Raw genomic sequence first — 19752 nt, forward strand, 5'->3', positions numbered from 1 at the left:
ATGGGGCAGCATCAGATCAAGAAGAAAAAAGGGTGAGTTAAAGTCACAGTTTTTATCTTGTTGGCTGATTTTGTAGAATTCTGACCACATTCATTCTGTCACCCAGCGACATCTGACAGTTTTTCTAGCGTTTCTCTCGGTGGACCTTCTTACCTGTAGTGAACATACATTTTTCTGAGCACAGCTTCCAAACTCCTAATGAGCCACCAGACGAAGACAGACCGTTGCAGAAAATCCGTTTTCTGCCAGGCAAAACAAGCAGACCAGAGAGCATCAACGGTGACAGCCTCATGGTGAGTGTGACAGTTTGAAAGAGAGTTTTTCTGTGTCGCCTGATTCACTTTCACATCTACACAGATCACACATGACATGTATGAATCTCCATCTTAGGGTGGAGGAGCAGCATTTCCACTGGGAGAATCCACATTAGCTCTTGATGAAGAGATGCTGCAGGTACTGGATGCTGTAGACCCTGTGAAGCCTGCGGCTAACAATGCCTGTCCAACAGCAGTACACAGTAATGCTCAGGAAGGGCCAGCATCGTCAGCTGTCTTTGCTCCGTCACAGCCTCTTGCCCTGGTTGCTGACAATAAGAGGGAGAGTGATGGAGCACGTCATCCCACAAGCACCCAGGAGAGAGTCTTTGGGCGTAGTGGTGATTGTAAGAGACCAGGATGGAGAGCTGACTGCAAAGACCTGGCTCAGAGGCTTCTCTTCAGTGAGGATTTGGAGGAAGTGGGGCATGCTCAGAGGGGTGTAGAGAACATCCAGCCATCGCCAGCTTCTGCCTGCATCAATATGTTATCCTGCCAAGACACAAGAAACAGTCAGCAAGGACGCAGCACCACCAAGTGAGCCTTCATTACACATTATTGCCCAGGTTTTTTGTTGTTTCCATTATCTGCATTTCTGCTTGTTTGTAAACAAACTTGTACTTTGTGTGTTTTCAGTCGGCAGAAACTTGCATCCGGAGGAAAGAGCTCTTCTCCTAGAAAAGACAAAAGTGGGCCAAACATGAAGGCTGACCCACCTCTAGATGTATCCAGGGACTACATCTTGTTCAGCCCCACCCGCCTCGCAGCGGCCATGAAGAAGGCCAAACTTCACCAGTCGTTACAGAACCAGTCGGCCTCTGTGCTCACGGTCCCCAGTGGCTTAGACCTCAGCACTCTGAGTGACACTTTACCTCAGCCAGGTGAAGTCATTTGTAATTTGTTTATCTGTGTTATTGATGCTTTCACACTCATCATGGTGGGATTAACCTGCCAGGGTTCCCCCGGCCAAGGATGAGCTGCTGTGCCCCGTTAAACTGCCCCTTACTGCCAACTCTCTGTGCTTTGCACATAATTAACTACACCAGAGCATTAACATCTGGGTGCAGAAATACATCTTGGTGTTTTTTTTGGGATTTTAGGAATTTAGCAGAATAAGAGCACAAAACTAAGATAATGAATTAGATTTGATACAAGGACCTTCTTCAGGACATGGGTTCAAGATCAGATAATCTTGACCTCTTATTGTGTCAATTCATATTGCGCTTTGATGGTGTTTCCAAACAAAATTTAGATTAAATTAGCTCAAGGAAGGCCAGGTTTATTTGTACAGGCCCTTTCAACAACAAAGTAATTCAAAGGCCTTGCAGTGGGCATAAAAATGATATAAAGAGTCAAATAAAAGATCAAAATAATCTAAATGTAAATAAAACATAATAAAGAGAAAAGTCAATATTGCAGTGCAGTGCTAGATACGAATGAATAGTCTCATTGATCTAATAAAATGCAGTGGTATAGACCAGTGAACACATATTAAGCTTTGAGCTTTGTTGCCTTGCACCCTGTGTGAATGGATCTCTTGTGCAGAGATATCGTGTGTCCGGATTGTATAACTGAATCACATTTATGTCTGACATTAGATTGTGTCTCTGATGTACACCCTGAAATTAGATTTCTCTTTCCCATGTAAAATCTTCTTTGCAGTGCTCAGAATACACAAAAGCCTCCTTTCACCAGCCGCATTTAATACCATGTGTAAAGGGTGTACTTTATTTGTGCTATACTGTAGGCATTGCCTTGTGTGCTCCTGCGGGGCAAGCTGAAAAGCTGCTGTTATCCAGCTGGGGCTTACCAAAACCCGTCCTGGAGCGCTACCAGAAACACGGAGTGACTCACATGTTCGAATGGCAGGCCCAGTGCCTCACTGTTGGACAGGTGCTGCAGGGAGGTAACCTGGTGTACTCTGGTAAGAAACCCTCCACCACGTGACCGAAGGAATCAGTCACTGTTCGGTCGTTTTCAGCTTTATATTCTGAAAACGACCGACTCTTTATATTCTATTTGTCAGCCCCCACTAGTGCTGGAAAAACTCTGGTGTCAGAGCTGCTGATGTTGAAGCGCGTGTTGGAGACTAAAAGAAAAGCTCTCCTGATTCTGCCGTTTGTCTCTGTGGCCAAAGAGAAGATGCACTACCTTCAGGTGAGGGAGAGGTGGACAGAAAGATACATGTGTGTTGTTATGGATGCTGTGCGTCGCTGTATATACAGTATCTCCATCTATCTCTGGCCTTGCAGAGTGTATTTGAAGAGGCAGGAGTTCGTGTGGAGGGATATATGGGCAGCACCTCGGCTGCTGGAGGGTTCACAGCGCTGGATGTGGCTGTTTGCACCATAGAAAAAGCCAATTCTCTCATTAACAGACTCATTGAGGAGGACAGTATGGGTTTACTAGGTAATACACCAGTGATGATGTGTGTTTTCTTGAGTATAAAACAGAGTTTGATAGTGTATGTTATTTGTGTACTACTAGGCATGGTGGTGGTGGATGAGTTACATATGGTTGGAGATTCTGGAAGAGGATACCTACTAGAACTGCTCTTAACCAAAATCCGCTACATTGCACAGAAGCGGAACACCACAGGGTTTGTGTCCATTCGTATGTCTATCTGCATTTGTCTTGTGTAACAGCTGCAGCCTTTAAAAATCCTGTTCTGCCACGCGTGTTAATCTGTTCAACTCTCGGCAGGTCTCTCTCTGAGGGGGTGCAGATCATAGGTATGAGCGCCACCTTGCCGAACCTCTCCCTCCTGGCGAGCTGGTTAGGTGCAGAGCTTTACCAGACAGACTACAGACCCGTACCCCTGCAGGAGCATCTCAAGGTGGGCTGCAACATCTACGACAAGGGCCTCTCCGTGGTCCGGCAGTTCACTCCTGTGCTCCACGTTAAGGTAACTGAGTGTAGTTCCAATATTATCCAATGTGTTATCATGAAGGATGCCCGCCCTCTCAAAACCAGTGGTACAATCATTTGTGTGACTTTGCACTTTCATAAAGGGTGATGATGACCACATAGTGAGCTTGTGCTATGAGACTGTGAGAGAGGGCCACTCGGTGTTGCTGTTCTGCCCGTCGAAGAACTGGTGTGAGAAGCTGGCAGACGGTATTGCCAGAGAGTTCTACAACCTCAGACATGCTGGTACTTTAATTTAAATGTCATCTCAAAATCATTTACTTTTTGTGCACACTATATTTGAAGCTAATGCCTCATCCTTTCAGATGGCCGGGGCGAAGCAGAGCCTCAGCCAGTGAGTCTGGATCAGGACGGATTAACGGATGTTGTAGCCCAGTTGAGACGAACTCCGGCCGGTTTAGACCCCATCCTCCAGCGGACTGTGCGATGGGGGGTGGCCTTCCACCACGCTGGTGAACGCAGTCACACAACTTCTTGACCACAACAAAGTGCAATCAGTTTTTTAAGTGTATGAATAAGATCAGGTTTGTCTCTTTAGGTTTGACGTTTGATGAGCGGGATGTGTTAGAGGGAGCTTTTCGTCAGGGCATGGTCAGAGTCCTGGCTGCCACCTCTACGCTCTCTTCAGGGGTTAACCTGCCAGCTCGCAGGGTCATCATTCGAACCCCCACCTTCAATGGACACTTGTTGGACCCGCTCACATACAAACAAATGGCTGGAAGAGCAGGGCGAAAAGGGGTAGACACAACAGGTAAAAATCAAAGCAAAACAAAAGACTGGATTATTGCTTGTTCATCGTTATTCTAGTCGCAGACAGAGAGAAAACAAAACGTGATCTTCTGTGGTAATGAAGCACACATCAGTTGAGACGTGTGACACGTCTCCTTTGGTCTCACGTCATTTTGTTTGTCCTCTTTCAGGTGAGAGTGTGCTGGTGTGTAAGGAGGCAGAGCGCCAGAAAGGTATTAGTCTCCTCAAGGGTGCTCTTCAGCCAATCAGCAGCTGCCTGGTGAGAAGGGAGGGAGAAGGTGTCACCACCAGCATGCTGCGAGCCATCCTAGAGGTATGGAGATAGATATATGATAGATACATGATAGACATATAACATATAGATCATGATTTGGTCCCTAAAGAAAAGTTCTACACTGTGTTCCAAATTATTATGGAAGTGATACTCCATCCATACTATACGCATGGATGGAGTTCTTTGTGGTCCCCCTGTTCTAACAAGACTGTGATGTGAGCAGGGAGGTGGAGTGATGTTTTGGGCTGGATTATTGGAAGTGAGCTGGTGGGTCCGTTTAGGGTCCCTAAGGTCGTCAAAATGACTGTGTATGTTGTTCACCTCAGAGTAAATGTTTGCCCCGTGTTTTCTGTCCCTAATCTGAACCATCCCAACTTGCAGATCATTGTTGGAGGTGTAGCCAGCACTCCACAGGATGTAAGGTTATATGCAGCGTGCTCACTTCTGGCTGCCAGCATGAAATGTGATGGCAAAAAAGAGTCAAATGAGGAGACCAACAAAGGAGCTATTGAGGCCTGTGTTGAATGGCTGATGGACAATGAATTTATCAGTATCCAGACAGACGGACAAGGTACTTGTGCTGCTTTTTTCATGTTTAATGGGCATTCTTCAGATCTTTACATATGATGAAAGTACTTTTTGTCACAAATTGTACAAAGGTGTTCTTACTTAATATAGATGAATAATGTTTTAAATAATTAAGAAGTTAACAAGCCAAAGTATCAGCTTTACCACTATAAGAACGACTGTGTATCCTCTGATCTGTCTTTGCAAAAGCAGAGGAGCGTTACTGTCCAACTCAACTTGGTGCTGCCACCCTTTCCTCCTCGCTCTCCCCTCCGGAGGCTCTGGGAGTGTTCGCTGATCTCCAGCGGGCCATGAAGGGCTTTGTCCTGGAAAATGACTTGCACATTCTGTATCTGGTATGCATTAACATGTCTTGTTTTCTTTTACTGTGCTTAATAAGTTTCTGTCAGCTTTATTCACTCTCATTCATTCCTGAACACTCACCAATATATTCCCAATGGTAACTAAATCTGAACACTAGCTCTAAGTTTCCTTTGACTAAAACCGTCTCCACCCAACACACAAAATCCAGATCGGTCTTACTGAAATTATTTAAAGATCTATCTCCAAATCCCTCTCAGATCACCCCGTTGTACGCAGAGTGGACCACCATAGATTGGTATCAGTTCTTCTGTCTGTGGGAACAGCTCTCGTCTTCGATGAAGAGAGTAGCAGAGCTGGTGGGCGTCCAGGAAAGTTTTCTCGCACGATCTGTCAGCGGTAAACTTGTTGCCAAGACAGAGAAGCAGCGTAGACAGATGGCTATTCACAAACGGTAAACTATGTGTGTAATATTATACTGGCTAATAGTCGCCTCATGTTTTTTTTTTGTTGTTGAACTTAAAAGGCACTGACAGTTCAGGAATTTCCAAACCTAACTTAATACTAAATTAAAGTCAAAGTTACACAATTACATAATCAATTATGGAAGTTCATTACTGCCAGTGATGAAAAAAAAAAGTCATTCGAATGAGACTCTTTCTCAATAAATGAGACACCTCCTGAAAATAATATGTTTGTATCTCAAATAATTTTTAAAAATCTCAAGATAATTTTAGTTTTTTTTTTCATCTTGGCATCATTGGCAGCAATGGTCTTCCATAAATAAACAAAGATATCTTTGTGAAGCTTACTGTAGTTGTAGTTAATGGATGGTTATTGTTCATGATTATATTATTTTATTCAGATGTTTGTGCTATTGTGTTTACTTGCTCAATGCACATTGAGTCCCAACATTGCGGCCCTTGGATAAAAGGTGACCCAGAAGAGAGACCCTATAACAGACCAGTCTATCCCACCGGGTGTCAAACAACAAAGTTTTAGAAGTGTTTTCATCGCGTACCGCTTTTGTCCTTTATGTTCCCTCTTTGTTACCTCGCCACAGGTTTTTCACCACCCTTGTACTACAGGATCTGGTGAATGAGGTACCTTTGGGAACAGTGGCGTCCAAATACAACTGCAATCGTGGGCAGTTACAGTCTCTCCAGCAGTCTGCATCTACATATGCAGGTATGTGTCGTGTTGCGCTGTAGAATATACCAACATGTATTCTACACAAGACTACATTAAAAAGGAAGGGAAGTAACAAGTATAGTAACTTGCCAGAAGCAGCAGCACTTTAGACTGATGGATATACAACATAGACTTCATTCCATTAGCTGATGTTTCAGCACCTACAGAGACACATAGCCATCATTCTAAAGTGCTAATGCATCCCGCATCATGTTACTGTGAGAGGGTTTATGAGGTCATAGTGTCATTCAGACTTGGTGGATGCGTTTTTAAAAGTGGATCAGAACCATTTTTGTCTGGGTGTGAGCATATATCATAGTAATTATTATCATACTAATGGTGCAAACACAGAAAAAAACCCCAAAGAAAACCAGAACCAAAAAGCAACACATTAGTAATTCAACAATTTAATATCATATTCTCAGTTGTGCAGCTGACAAAAAAACATTCTGCCATTCCTTCAGGCATGGTGACAGTGTTCTGCAAGCGTCTGGGTTGGCACAACATGGAGCTGCTGCTGTCCCAGTATCAGACCAGGCTGAGCTTTGGGGTCCAGAGGGAGCTGGTGGACCTTGTCAGGGTCTCCCTCTTGAATGCAACTAGAGCCAGAACACTCTACGCACAAGGCCTCTGTACTGTTGCTGAGCTAGCCAGGGCGACCGTAGCAGAGGTGGAGAAAGCCTTGAGGAATGCTGTCCCATTCAAGAGGTAAGTGTGTGTGTGTGTTGTTTGTCTGTGTGTGTATTCCTTTAAGATATGAATGTATATTAGGTAAACAAGGACATGAGTCTCTTTACAGCACACACAGGCTATTTCAAATTAAGGGCCAGCAGCTGAGATGAGCATATAAAATAGCACGTAGTTTGTCTCCATCGTCATCTTACACACATTAACAAGATTGTTTTCTATGATGAAGTAACTATATATTCCATTTTTTAATTACTCTATCAAAAGGAAAGCCATTTTTTTCAATTATTTATCATTTATTCAATCATCAATTACAACAAATATGCCATAAGCAAGGGGTTTAAAGATCCAACGGGGAAGTGATTTTGTTTGAATTCTTTTAGAAATCACTGATTGTATAGTAGGGTCTCTCGTTCTGCCAATGATAATAAACAACAATATGTGATTTGGAGGGTGCAGGCATTACTCTTTACACTGCTGCTACAAACACACACCAATCCCTTATTTTGACAAAATCAAGTAGATAGAAGCAGCTACATTCCTGTAAACCTGTCTAAAAGCATAAGCATGCGTAAATTATGTGTGATTGTAGCATCAGCACACCAAGCTATAACCTCCTGAAACATGTCCCCAGACTTAAAGCCAATGTCGTTCTGTCGGTCTTCCCCAGCTCTAAGCGTGCTGTGGACGAGAGTGAGGTGGAAGCAGCTGAGAGACGGAGCCTCCGCTGCGTCTGGGTCACTGGTGGTCGGGCGCTGACGGAACAGGAAGCCGCTGTTCAGATCGTGTCTGAGGCAAGGCTCCTGCTTCAGGAAGACCTGGCCCAGTTAGGGGTTCAATGGGACCCGGCCACACTTCCCCCTGGGGCTCCTGCTGTGAACAGCTCTGATGAGCATCACAGCAGGGAGTCAGACACCTCATCTGCCACGTACCTCGGCTCTCGTGAAGCACCAGCGGCCAACCTTAACGATCACCAAGAAGACAGGGTCAAGACAAGTGAGAGCAGAGATACTGACAGGCATAAAAAAGAGAATAAGGAAGAATACAAATGTGAGAAAAGGATGAAAATGGAGAGAGCAGAAGGAGAAGCCAAGAGAGAGCAAGGGGAGCCCAAGCCTAAACACAATGGAGTGAATGGAAAATTAGAGGAGCACAGAAAGCAAGACAGGACGGAGCCAGAAATCAGACTAACAAGCAATGAAGTGCAAGTGGAAAGAAGCAAAGAAACAAAAAAAGATGAGACAAATACAAAAATATTAACGGCAAATGACACAGAAGATCCAGATGAAAAAAGAGAAAGGCAGAAGCACGTAAGTTTAAAGGAAGGAAGGGAAAAGCTCAACAAAGAGCCAAAAGAAGGGGAGAGTAGTGAAGGGACTGTCTCAGTCCGGCCGGACAGTCATACAGCGAATCGTCCTATTGCTGAAAGGAGCCTGACACAGGAATTGGCAGAGATTGTGTGCAGTCCCTTACCTCAGCCGATGCCACGTCCACAGCCATCTCCTTCCACGGTGCCTCCTCCTCGGTTTAGAGCTCCAATATCCAGAGTAGCAGAACAACACAGTGTTCCTGCAAGAACATCAAAGGGAGATGGTACCACAGGGCTCGCTGCCTCACCTGTGCAACCAGGTAGACTGATGCACTCGAGAGCCTTAAGCAAAGTCCTCCAGTCTATACAGACTGACATAGGCCCACAGGTTAATGCTCAGACGTCACACTCAAAGCCCACAGGAGTTTCTTCATTGCCTGCCGGCCAGGTGCCCACTCCCGATCACGCTCCTGGCCCCATGCAAGAAATCCCTCCTGGCATTTCTGCTCCTACAAATGCAGATATGCAAGACTCTCCCACCTCTGTTCCCTTATTCTCTCCCGAGGCCAAGCGAAGAAGGATAGACGGCAGAGAGGTAGATAAGTTTTCATCTCCCGAGCTGTATGCGGGAGATGAGAGAGGTGAAGAAGTCGAGGGAGCTGTTAGAAGAGGAGAAGAAAGTTTCGGTGAAAGCTTTGAACTGGACACTCAGACAGAAAGAATCATTGTTCAAAAGACATGCCAACACAGAGATGGGAGTGATAGAGGAATGAATCAGTCGGTAAAAGCAGAAAGGATAAAAGAGCTGGATGAGGACACAAACGAGGGAAGTAACAGCCTTGAAGCCCCTGACAATTCATGTCCCAGATTCAGTATATCACTCACAGATAGCCAGATGGAGCTCATTCTTAACACCAGCCACCAGGTGAGAGACCAGAACCATCCATTATGTACTGATTATAAATGTTTTTTAGATATCTTATTCAGCTGTGATGTTGTTTTTACAGATTTCTCCTGAACCAGGTGGTGATAATGTAGCTGAAGATAAAGATGAAGGTGGTGATGATGATGATATCCTCGGTGCTGGTCAGGCTGCCTCTGAGAATGTCAACAGAAGCAGTAGCTTCCTGTTCGACAGCCTGTATGACAGCTCTCTGCTGGCTGGGCTGAGCCCACACCAGCTCCTTGCCCAATCGGATGAAGAGGAATCTGTTTGCCAGGAGATCGGAGACAAGTGCCCTATTCCATCAACCCAGGAGAGGAGACGCAGCGAGCTTCTCGCCAATCAGGAGGCGGAACGGCAGGAGGCGATCCAATGGGGCGAGTCCTCCTTCAACTTGTCGGAGTGGGGCGACTCACTGTTCGTTGGCGAACACTTTCTGGGGAGACAGAACTTGATCAAACAGAAAGAGAGAGGTCAAAAAGAGCAAGGAGCCAGTCATCATGAGGCTCAGCAACCCGACACAGACCATGTTCTGCCTGAGGAGCAGCTGCCAGCATTACAACCCAAACCCGGTCAGACACACCCACAGCCCACCATTGCAACTACTACCACAACTCAAAATGAGTGCGACAAGGATAAAACCACCAATAATCAAGGCCATGTGAAGACAATTAAAAAGCATAATAATGCACAAAATGACAGTAAACCAGACAGGAGACAGGGAGTGTTGAATGAAGAGGGTGAAAATTGGAAGCAAGTAGAGAATAAAATAAATAAAGGGCAGGAAATGAGTGCTTTATTTACAGATAGGTTAAAACACCCATATGTCCAAAATGCATCTGAAAGCATGGTTTATTGCAGCCCTGGTTTGCAAGAGATCTTTGACCGCTGGCCTAGTATGTCTGACCAGCCCTGGCAAAACACCCACACCGCCAGTCATACACTTATAAATGGTGCAAATGCTGCAGAAGTTCCAGATCTACGTCAGCCCTCAGTGCAGGTGGACAGAAACAGGGGAAAGCCAAATGTGCAGGTTGCTGCTGCTGAGAGTGTTTCTCTAGAGGATCAACCCTCAAGACGTGACAGTGAGGGTGCAACAGAGAGACCAGGCTCTGCTGGTGATCTTATTCCCCCAACTCAGGAAACGCCACCTGTCACACCCAGAGTAAAACTGACCACCTCATCGGTCCAATCGCCTCTTACCGCTCAGCCACTAAACCAGTCGACTCCCTCGACACTCCTGCCACGAAAACCAGCAATCACAAAATGTTCTAAATCTCACCCGGGACGCAGTGATCATCCATCCGAAGCTGTGCCAGAGACTAAACGGCCTAATTCTACATCCGAACGCAGCCAGGAACACCACCTGGGACAGAAACCAAAGACTCTGCCTGTTCCACACTCAGAAACAAAACCCCTGCTACACGCCGACCAGAATCTCAGCCCATCCTCCATCCGGGCCGGGATTCCCTCTCATGTGGAATCACCCGTGACTGACGAAGGCTTCACTCTTCAGCTGTCCCAGGATGCGTCACTCTGTTCCAGCAACTCGGGGACCTTCTCCATCATCGACGTGGCAAGTGACAGGCACCTCTTTGACACTTTCATCAATGAGTGGAAAACAAAGCAGCGGTACTCTCTGGCTTTGGCCTATGAAAAGAGGGAGCACAGACCACAGTCTGAGGGGGAAATTGGAGGGAAACATAAGAGAGGTAACAGAAGTGATATTGCCATAAAATGTGATGTTCTAAACCCGATGGGCCATTTTACTGAATTAATACTTAAGTTTTGAATGGAGGACATTATAAGCATAGCCTGTGTTGTATGCAGTCTCCTCATCCCTGCGGTTGTCTTCTGTGCAGGATCAGCAGCTCATCAGAAGCTCCACAGTGTCGACGGTTTCCCAGTAAGAGACAGTGATGGACTGGTGTTGATTGGACTGTCTGTCTGCTGGGGAGCAAGAGATGCGTACTACATGTCTCTGCAGCAAGAGCAGAGCAAAGGTAAAGACTCACACATACATGAATGCATGCACAAGCTTCCAAAGTGTTTCCTTAGTTCAGTCTGTCTGTTACCCCTCAGGTTTGAGCTCCAGTCTGGCCCCTCCTCCACTGGATGAGGATTTGCCAGTAAGCGAGAGGCTGACACAATTGAAGAGCTGTTTGAGCCGGTCGTCTGTTGGTCACAGAGGAGGTGTGGTTGTCACGTATGACATCATTCAGGTGTACAAGATGCTGGTCCTGAGCTGTGGCATCAGCTTGGAGGGAAGATGTGAGGATCCCAAGGTGAGGCAAATCATTTTCATACACGTGCATATAAAGCACACAGCTGACTCAAATCCTGGTAGTCATGAGCAAGCTGTTACATTCAATTCAATTCAACTTTCATTATACTAATACTTGGGTATATCGCTTAACGAAAAGCTTACTATTTGCTGGTCTCTGAGTTGCAGTACAACATCCATGACACACGATAGTTCAACATAACAGTGCAGGACAACAACAGCAACAACAACAGTAAACAGTAGTAAACAACTGTCGAATTGTATCATATGTATATATAATATATGTATAGTGAGGTAGTTTGGTTGTATTGATAAGGTAGCTTAAATAATACCAGCCATTAAGGTTCAGTAAACCCAAGGTGACAGAGTGCAGTGCAGCTGTAGTCAATGCTTCTAATAATGTAATATAGTCTAATAATAATAATAATAATAACATGGGGATTCATTGAAAGCCCCTTACTGACTGATCTGATAGTGTTTGAAGACAGAAATGTATGCATCACTGGGACCGTTTCTTTACTACAAAAACTTTTGCAATCAGAATAATTTGAATGGTGCTGTAATAATATAAAAAAAACCAACACATAAGGACTTTAAAGGAGAAGATTTAATATAAAAGGGGCAAAATATAGAAATACAGAACAGAACCTTGTGTTCATACTGCAGCAATGTGACTCTCTCATAGGTTGCGTGCTGGCTGCTGGACCCTGGCAGTGAGGAGAGGACTCTACCCAACATGGTGACCGTCTACTGTCCTGAAGAATTACCTCTGCTGGGTGGACTCGGGAACGCACACGCACACTGTCCACGTGTTAGGGCAGCGACCAAGAGTGTGCTCGTACACGCTGTCATGAACCATCTCACTGGCCTACTGGAGGAAGATAGCACGCTCGGTATAAACAGACATTCATACAATATTTCCACTATTGTGGACAGTGGTTTCACTGTTGTAATGTTTTTGTACGTACATAACAGACCTTTTCAGGAGCATTGAGATGCCGTCCCAGGTGTGTTTGGCTCTGTTGGAATTGAATGGAGTGGGCTTCAGTGTTGAAGAGTGCGAAAGACAAAAACACGTGATGCAAGCCAAACTCACAGCTCTGGAATCTCAGGCTTACAACCTGGCTGGACACAACTTCTCCCTCACCAGCATCGACGACATAGCACAGGTCAGACAGATCTTCTATATCCCAGCTGGGGTTTTCAAACAAATTCCAAACCACTCACTAAGTACAGCAAAGCAACTCACAATTTGCAATCTCACTCTCTCTAACATGCACCCTGGACTGTAGGTGTTGTTCTTAGAGCTCCACCTTCCTCCAAACGGTGACGTGGGTGGATCGAAAAGTAAGAAGACTCTTGGCTACACCAGGAGGGGCGGTGGCAGAGTGCGACTCGGAAAGCAGTTCAGCACCACCAAGGTGAAACTACTCCTTTTACATGAAATTCATGCTACTAGTATGACCAACTATGTTTAAACTGGTTTGTAATGACACTGGCAGGATGTTCTGGAGAAGCTTCGCCCCCTGCACCCGCTGCCAGGTGTGATTCTGGAGTGGAGGCGGATCACTAACGCCTTGACTAAAGTGGTGTTCCCACTGCAGAGGGAGAAGCAATACCACCCCACACTGACCATGGACAGAATATACCCCATCGCCCAGACACACACAGCCACAGGTGAAACACACACACACACAGATACACAAACACATTACATGCACCTGACTTTATCACGTGTAATGTGTTTAATGTAGATGCACCGTGATGTAAAAGTTTGGAAGCGGTGTAAAACAAATTAAACAGAATGTGATGATTCGCTTATCTTTTTGACACATGGTCAATTGAAAACAGTACAAAGACAATATATTTAATGTTTGACCTCATCAATTTCATTGATTTTTGTAAATTCGTGATTACTCTGAATTTGAAGTTTGGACAGGTGCAATACGATTTTATTTGAAGAAAATCTAGATCGTGCCGTGACCCAGCTCATTCTGTCGTCAGGTAGAGTGAGCTTCACTGAGCCCAACATACAGAATGTCCCCAAAGACTTTGAGATTCACATGCCCACGGTGGTTGGCGAGAGCCCACCTTCACAAGACAGCTGCCATGTGACCACCAAACCAGGGTAGGTCAACAACTGTTCAGGTCAAAGTTCAGGTCACCTGATCTATGGTCACGTGGCTCTGAAAGTGGGGTCTGAGACCATTGAGGGAGTACTGAGGGGCTTTCAAGGGTGCGAGACATGGTTTAATGTCACTAACGAATGTAAAATAACTGTTGTTCTAATCATAACTTCCTTATTTATAACTTTCACTCTATTGTATAAACTTGCCTTCTTCAGAAACAAATGAAGTACATTCAGGCTCGTTCAAGCACACCAGCTCTTTTGTGATACATGTTACATCCAACCCAGCTGCATTAGACACAGTTGTATTTAAATACTTCAGTATTGTCTTGTATATTGATTTCGTGAAGGCACTTGATTGCAAAAATTTGTGTACGATAATATTTTCATTAGGTCAGTGTCAGTATCAAAGTTGAAGAGGGTAAATGTCAAACTAGGTAAAGTCACTAGGAATGATAGAATGAGACATCTGCTTTGTAACAGAATGAAGAGACCTTCTGTGGTGCCTTCAGTGGCAGCTGGCAGCGCAGAACGAGGCCCGGCCTTCTCCGTCAGCATGAGACATGCCTTCATCCCTTTTTCAGGTTACTATGATGAAATTGCTGTTCTGAGCGTGTGATCACCTTTTATGTCTCAGACCGTTCTATCAGCTGTGTCTTTCGGCACTGTACTGTAGGTGGGATGATACTGGCGGCTGATTATTCTCAGCTGGAGTTGAGAGTGTTGGCTCACCTCTCCAAGGATCAACGTCTTCTGCAGGTCAGTGGCCAAAACGCAGCGCGAATAGTGAGAAAACATGACACAACAAACCTCAATAAAAAGGTAAAGACATGATGAAAACGCGCGCGTCTCCAGGTGCTGAATGGAGGAGCAGACGTGTTTCGCTGCATCGCTGCCGAATGGAAAAGTGTCGACCCAGAGTCTGTGAACGACAGCCTCAGACAACAGGCAAAACAGGTACAACCAGGCAGAGGAAGAGAGGATGGACGGTTTCGCATGCATTCTCACAGGTCGTCTCACCGGTGTGTGCACGTATTGGTCTTTGCAGATTTGCTATGGCATTATCTATGGGATGGGAGCCAAGTCTTTGGGGGAGCAAATGGGAGTGGAAGAGAATGACGCGGCCTGCTACATAGAGAGTTTCAAGGCCAGATACAAAGGTATACACTGCTGTTTAGTTCTATTCATTTTAGCCACTCATTATTCCATCCTTCACACACAGCTGCTCAGAATATGTTTTGTATTCCTTCCATTGTTCAGTGTAATTAACATTTTTATAAAAGCTGTGAATATGCATGTACATGTGAATTTAAAAGAGGGTACTGGGAAGACAAAGACATTACATCCATGTCCTGTCTTGTGTTTCAGGGATCAGTGCTTTTCTTCGAGAAACTGTGAAGAACTGTGTGAAGAACGGCTATGTTCAGACTCTGATGGGCCGTAGGAGATACCTACCAGGGATCACTAACAGCAATACGCATGTCAAAGCACATGTAAGCATGCTTGTCCATCAGAACTTGCCAAAAAGTATATTTAGAAGCTGCGCCCTGTAAAATGAACGCGACTTTTTTTCATTTGTCCCATAACTTCTGTGTTTTTGTCTTCCTCGCTCATTCAGGCAGAGCGTCAGGCAGTGAACACAACCGTACAGGGATCAGCGGCAGACATTGTGAAACTTGCCACGGTGAACATCCAGAAACGACTACGGAAAACATATCCTGCTGCTCCGCTCTCTCACCAGCACACACATTCAGGTGACTTGCATGTAAACATGCAGACAGAGATAACATGCATCATTTCAAACATGTGTAAATGAATCGTGCCTGACGATGTCTGATGGTGTCGGTTATACAGCCAGCAGTCACCGCAGGGCTGGGACAGCTCAACTCAGAGGAGCCTACTTTGTCCTGCAGCTGCACGATGAGCTCATCTATGAAACCACAGAGGAAGACCTCATACAGGTATGGAAATAATTATTTGGATTGTGAGTTCATCAGTGGTGTTTGTTAAATGTTTGTTCACAGAAAGCATGAGGCTGAGTGGATTTGCAAAGTTACACTTTATATGAGATTTTCACCTGAACGACAGGCGACTGGTTTGTTACCTTTGTATACACAGTGGCATGCAAAGGTTTGGGCACCCAAACAGCGTTAAGTTAAAGAGGACTTGTTACTTTAATAGTTCAAGCGAAATTACTTTTATTTCTATTTTTTACAGTTTTAAAATTTAAAACAAAAAAGGAAAAGGGCCAAAGCGAGCTTTTTTGCGGACGGCGTGATGTTTGCTTCCAGAATTTGCTGGTACGTAATCGAATCCATTCTTCCCTCTACCAGTGGATAATACCTGTGCCACTGGCTGCAAGACAAGCCCAGAGCATGATCGATCCACCCCCATGCTTAACAATTGGAGAGGTGTTCTTTTCATCAAATTCTGCACCCTTTTTTTCTCCAAACAAACCTTTACTCTCTGTGGCCAAAACGATCCATTTTAACATCAGCAGTCCACAGGACTTATCTCTAAAATACATCAGACTTGTTTAGATGTTCCTTTGCAAACTTTTGACACTGAATTTTGAATTGAGGACACAGAAAAAGTTTTCTTCTGATGACTCTTCCATGAAGTGCATGTTTTGCTGCACGGTAGAACAGTGCACCACCACTTCAGAGTCTGCTGAATTTCTCAAGTGAAATGGGGTTTTTCTGATTGATTTTTAGCAGTCCTATGAGCAGTTCTCTCTTACACTTTTCTTGGCCTTCGAGACCTCAGCTTGACCTCAACCTTTCTTGTTAACTGCTGTGTCCTACTTACATCATGAAAGGAGGACACACACTCTTACAGCATTCTCCTGCTTAGTGAGCATCAATTATTTTAATTTTCAGAGTGCTAGGCTGCTGCTTAGTGGAGTTCATGGCTGCTGATCATCGGGGCAAGGTTTGAGGAGTATTTATAAAGCCTTTAAATCAAAAGATTTTAATCATTTAGAATTACATCAATTTTGACCCGGGGTGCCCAAACCTTTTCATGCAACTGTAACAACATGCAACATATATATCTATATACATAATAATTTCTCTTTCTGCCAACCCCACTTCCTGTCAGGTTGCTCAGATAGTCAAGAGGGAGATGGAGTCAGCAGTAAAACTGTATGTAAAGCTTAAAGCCAAAGTCAAGGTGGGACCCAGCTGGGGCAACTTGCAGGACCTCGATATATAATGGGAATGTGTCTGTGAAGATTCTCAATCTTCAGTCTTGGTACTTTTAAGTGCTTTAAAAGGCAACTGGACCTGCTTGAGGTTGTTTTCCCGCTGGGACTCCCCACCAGTCAGCTAGAACTGAAGAAGCCTTGTGGATGAGAGGCAAAACGTCCTCTAGAACCTCAAACAAGTCCAGCTGCCTTTTAAAGCACTTCTATAATGTGAATGCTTTGATGAAATGAAATACCATCTCCTTATTGCTTAAGGGTTCTGTAATATATGCTAATACTATAATTTGTACTAAAATCAGTATTTTTTTAAATCGCTACATTAACAATAATGAAATGTAAGATAACCCAGAACTCTAAATGAACTATTGAATTTATTTATAATTCTATACATTTGCCATGAGATTTAATGTAAGATGATATTCTGTTACTGTAATAAGTTTTCTTTCTCAATATTTAAAGAATTTAAGAAATTATTTTCAGTATCAATTAATGTGCTGATTGTTTCAATCAATGATTTGTTTATCTATGAAATGTTAAAAATATTGATCAGAATCAGAACTTCCAGAGTCACAGGTCACGCTAATGTCTTGTTTTATTCTGCAAAAAGTCCAAAACCCTAAGACATTCAGTTTACAATTATATATGACAAGGAAATGCAGCAATTCCCCTCATGTGAGAAGCTGGAACTGAAGAATGTTTAACATTTTTGCTGGAATAAATGACTGAAATGATGAACTGATTGTCAAAGCAGTTGCTGATTAGTTTTCTGTCAGTCAACTCATTGTTTCAGCTCTACTGCGGTGCATGTGAAACAAAGACACAGAGCAGCTTTATTGAGAGGACATCCTGAAATCTCACATTTTATTAGACCATTGGTTGATTGGTTGTCTGTCACAAGAACATACATCATTATCGTTGTCACTCATTAACACTGCTTTGTTTTATTTTACACTTATGACATTCACTGCACAAGAAGTGTTGTCACTATGATAGACATTTTCTGTGCAAAGCGGAATTCACCACCTCTGGTTATGGGGAGAAAAATGAATGTGGTCCAGGAAACATTTGCGTGACTTAAGTCTTGGTTTTGAAGATCGATGTTCGTGCACTGCAGGTGGACTGTCAGGTGGATTTCACTACATTTTCTAACGATTCCATTCAAAATTGCATTGATAATATTGGCAATGTAAGCCCAAAGACCCTTTTCACAACCTTCAACTGGAACTAAACAGAATGAATTTACACCCCTGGAAAAACCCCTTTAGGATGACTTTTGTTCATTGCTGATTCATATTTAACCAGTGCACCATGACTCAACAGAGCTCATCAACACAGGCTCAGTTTGACACAAAAAAGTGACAAAAATGAGTAACAAGTAAATAAATACAAGTCATAGACACACATCCATTAACAAATACAACAAATAAATCATGAACAGCAAAGACTTTTTTTAAAAAAAAAGGTGTTTTACTATGATTCCAGATGTTTATAGTCAAAAAAAGTCTTTGTGTGTGAGTTGAACTCGTGCCATTAATGAAGAACATACTATTTACCCAGAGGTGTTAACTGGTGTCAATACTGTCATTTCTTAAGTATTTAACAAGACAGGTACGACTAGCAGCTACAATGAGTAGGTGGTTTTACCCAAAGTGGTAAGTGCAACACGCATCTGCTGCGTCATCTGATGCACATCAATTGACTGGGGAGCAATGAGATAAAATTGCTGCTTATGTGAAGCAGCAATCAATAGGATAGTGATATATCCCAAAGAGTTGACGTGCATCAACCTGTGATGAAGACGCTGCTGGCGTTTGTTGCTCTTTAATGTTTGGGTAATGCCCATCTCCTGTGATATCAACGTGTTTTTATGAGGCAGTCAAAGTGATCATAAAAGAGAAAAATCATCTGCAGACACAATGATAATCAGTATCTTTGGTGGTTTTTGCCATTGTCCACTGACCTTTTGCACCTCTAAATTACACAACAAATATGGGCTTGACCTTTTTCTACAAGGGGAGATGACCAACAACTGGCAAATTCTGTGGTTGGCAATACATTTCAAAGCCATTGAGAGGACTCTGAGTAAGAAGGTGTGATGCCTACCAACTGAAAATCGACTTCACAGCCCCAATGGTCCTACCACCACCCCCTTTTAGGGCCTAGCAGACTTGAAACAGAAGGCTAATGGGAGTGTTGGGAGTATGCAGGTTTCTGTAAACAGAGTTTTTAGTCAGACTCACTGCCACAAACAGAAAAAGGTTATTAATTAATTAAGGCATCGGCACAGGTGGAGCTGTGCATTTCAACAGAGTAGAAAACAGAACAGAGAAAATATATGTACACAGGTACAGGTAAGTGCTACTCAAGCAGCCTCGTGTTCCACTGGCTTGATCTGGGGCAAGGATAACTGGGACCAGGACTGGCCTTTTCTTGCTCCATGAAGTACAGGGTTATTGGGGTACAACAATTTACATGAAAGAAGGGAAGTAAGGACACAAGAGGTTTGAGGACAACATCTAGGAAGGTGTCAGGGCATCTCTCCATTGCGGCTGAAGTAGTACCTGACTGGAGGACCAGGGAGGTCATCGTCTCCGTCTGCCTCTGGAGCAAATGACACGGTGAGGTCAACGTAGCGGCGGTCCACTGATGGCTTGATCAGCTTCTGCATCCTGCAGAGAGTCACAGGTAAAATGCATCTGTTCAGTGTAGTTTAGCCAAAGGATGAATCATTTCAGTGTGAGTCATCAAGGGAAATCATTTCAAATTGGCTTAGAAAACAGGAGCATGCACAGATTTGAGATGCTTCACCAAATAGAATATCTACTTATTGGCCTTTGTCCAGGTGCGTGTC

The 19752-nt window shown here is 44.0% G+C and overlaps 2 protein-coding genes across 2 annotated transcripts in view; one reads left to right on the forward strand and one right to left on the reverse strand.

Moving 5' to 3' along the window:
• Nucleotides 1-17630, forward strand: polq (polymerase (DNA directed), theta). Its single transcript, XM_041933970.1, has 35 exons — nucleotides 1-32; nucleotides 185-293; nucleotides 391-851; nucleotides 951-1195; nucleotides 2062-2238; nucleotides 2341-2471; nucleotides 2567-2723; nucleotides 2802-2913; nucleotides 3018-3219; nucleotides 3326-3467; nucleotides 3548-3694; nucleotides 3781-3993; nucleotides 4163-4305; nucleotides 4648-4837; nucleotides 5047-5189; nucleotides 5415-5608; nucleotides 6218-6342; nucleotides 6810-7053; nucleotides 7703-9266; nucleotides 9349-10996; nucleotides 11147-11287; nucleotides 11367-11569; nucleotides 12254-12461; nucleotides 12544-12737; nucleotides 12861-12989; nucleotides 13071-13245; nucleotides 13573-13696; nucleotides 14180-14280; nucleotides 14373-14455; nucleotides 14552-14653; nucleotides 14745-14856; nucleotides 15065-15189; nucleotides 15315-15450; nucleotides 15551-15657; nucleotides 16796-17630. The coding sequence occupies exons 1-35, from the start codon at nucleotides 1-3 to the stop codon at nucleotides 16907-16909; spliced, it is 8433 nt and encodes a 2810-aa protein (XP_041789904.1). The 3' UTR covers nucleotides 16910-17630.
• The window catches only part of uba6 (ubiquitin like modifier activating enzyme 6), a 12344-nt gene continuing 10106 nt past the window's right edge, over nucleotides 17515-19752 (reverse strand). The window contains exon 31 of the mRNA XM_041965407.1: nucleotides 17515-19570. Coding sequence (XP_041821341.1) covers nucleotides 19429-19570 — 142 coding nt within the window. The 3' untranslated portion in view covers nucleotides 17515-19428. The remainder of the gene's footprint in view (nucleotides 19571-19752) is intronic.

The sequence above is a fragment of the Chelmon rostratus genome, chromosome 3 (genome assembly GCF_017976325.1).
Source record: "Chelmon rostratus isolate fCheRos1 chromosome 3, fCheRos1.pri, whole genome shotgun sequence".
In the NCBI taxonomy this organism is placed as follows: domain Eukaryota; kingdom Metazoa; phylum Chordata; class Actinopteri; order Chaetodontiformes; family Chaetodontidae; genus Chelmon; species Chelmon rostratus.

Bases quoted from the DNA above. Each gene is read 5' to 3' on its own strand.
- polq (XM_041933970.1), top strand. From the start codon at position 1: ATGGGGCAGCATCAGATCAAGAAGAAAAAAGG. The intron at 2,472-2,566 runs GTGAGGGAGAGG...CTGGCCTTGCAG, and splicing joins AGAAGATGCACTACCTTCAG to AGTGTATTTGAAGAGGCAGG. The intron at 5,609-6,217 runs GTAAACTATGTG...ACCTCGCCACAG, and splicing joins CAGATGGCTATTCACAAACG to GTTTTTCACCACCCTTGTAC.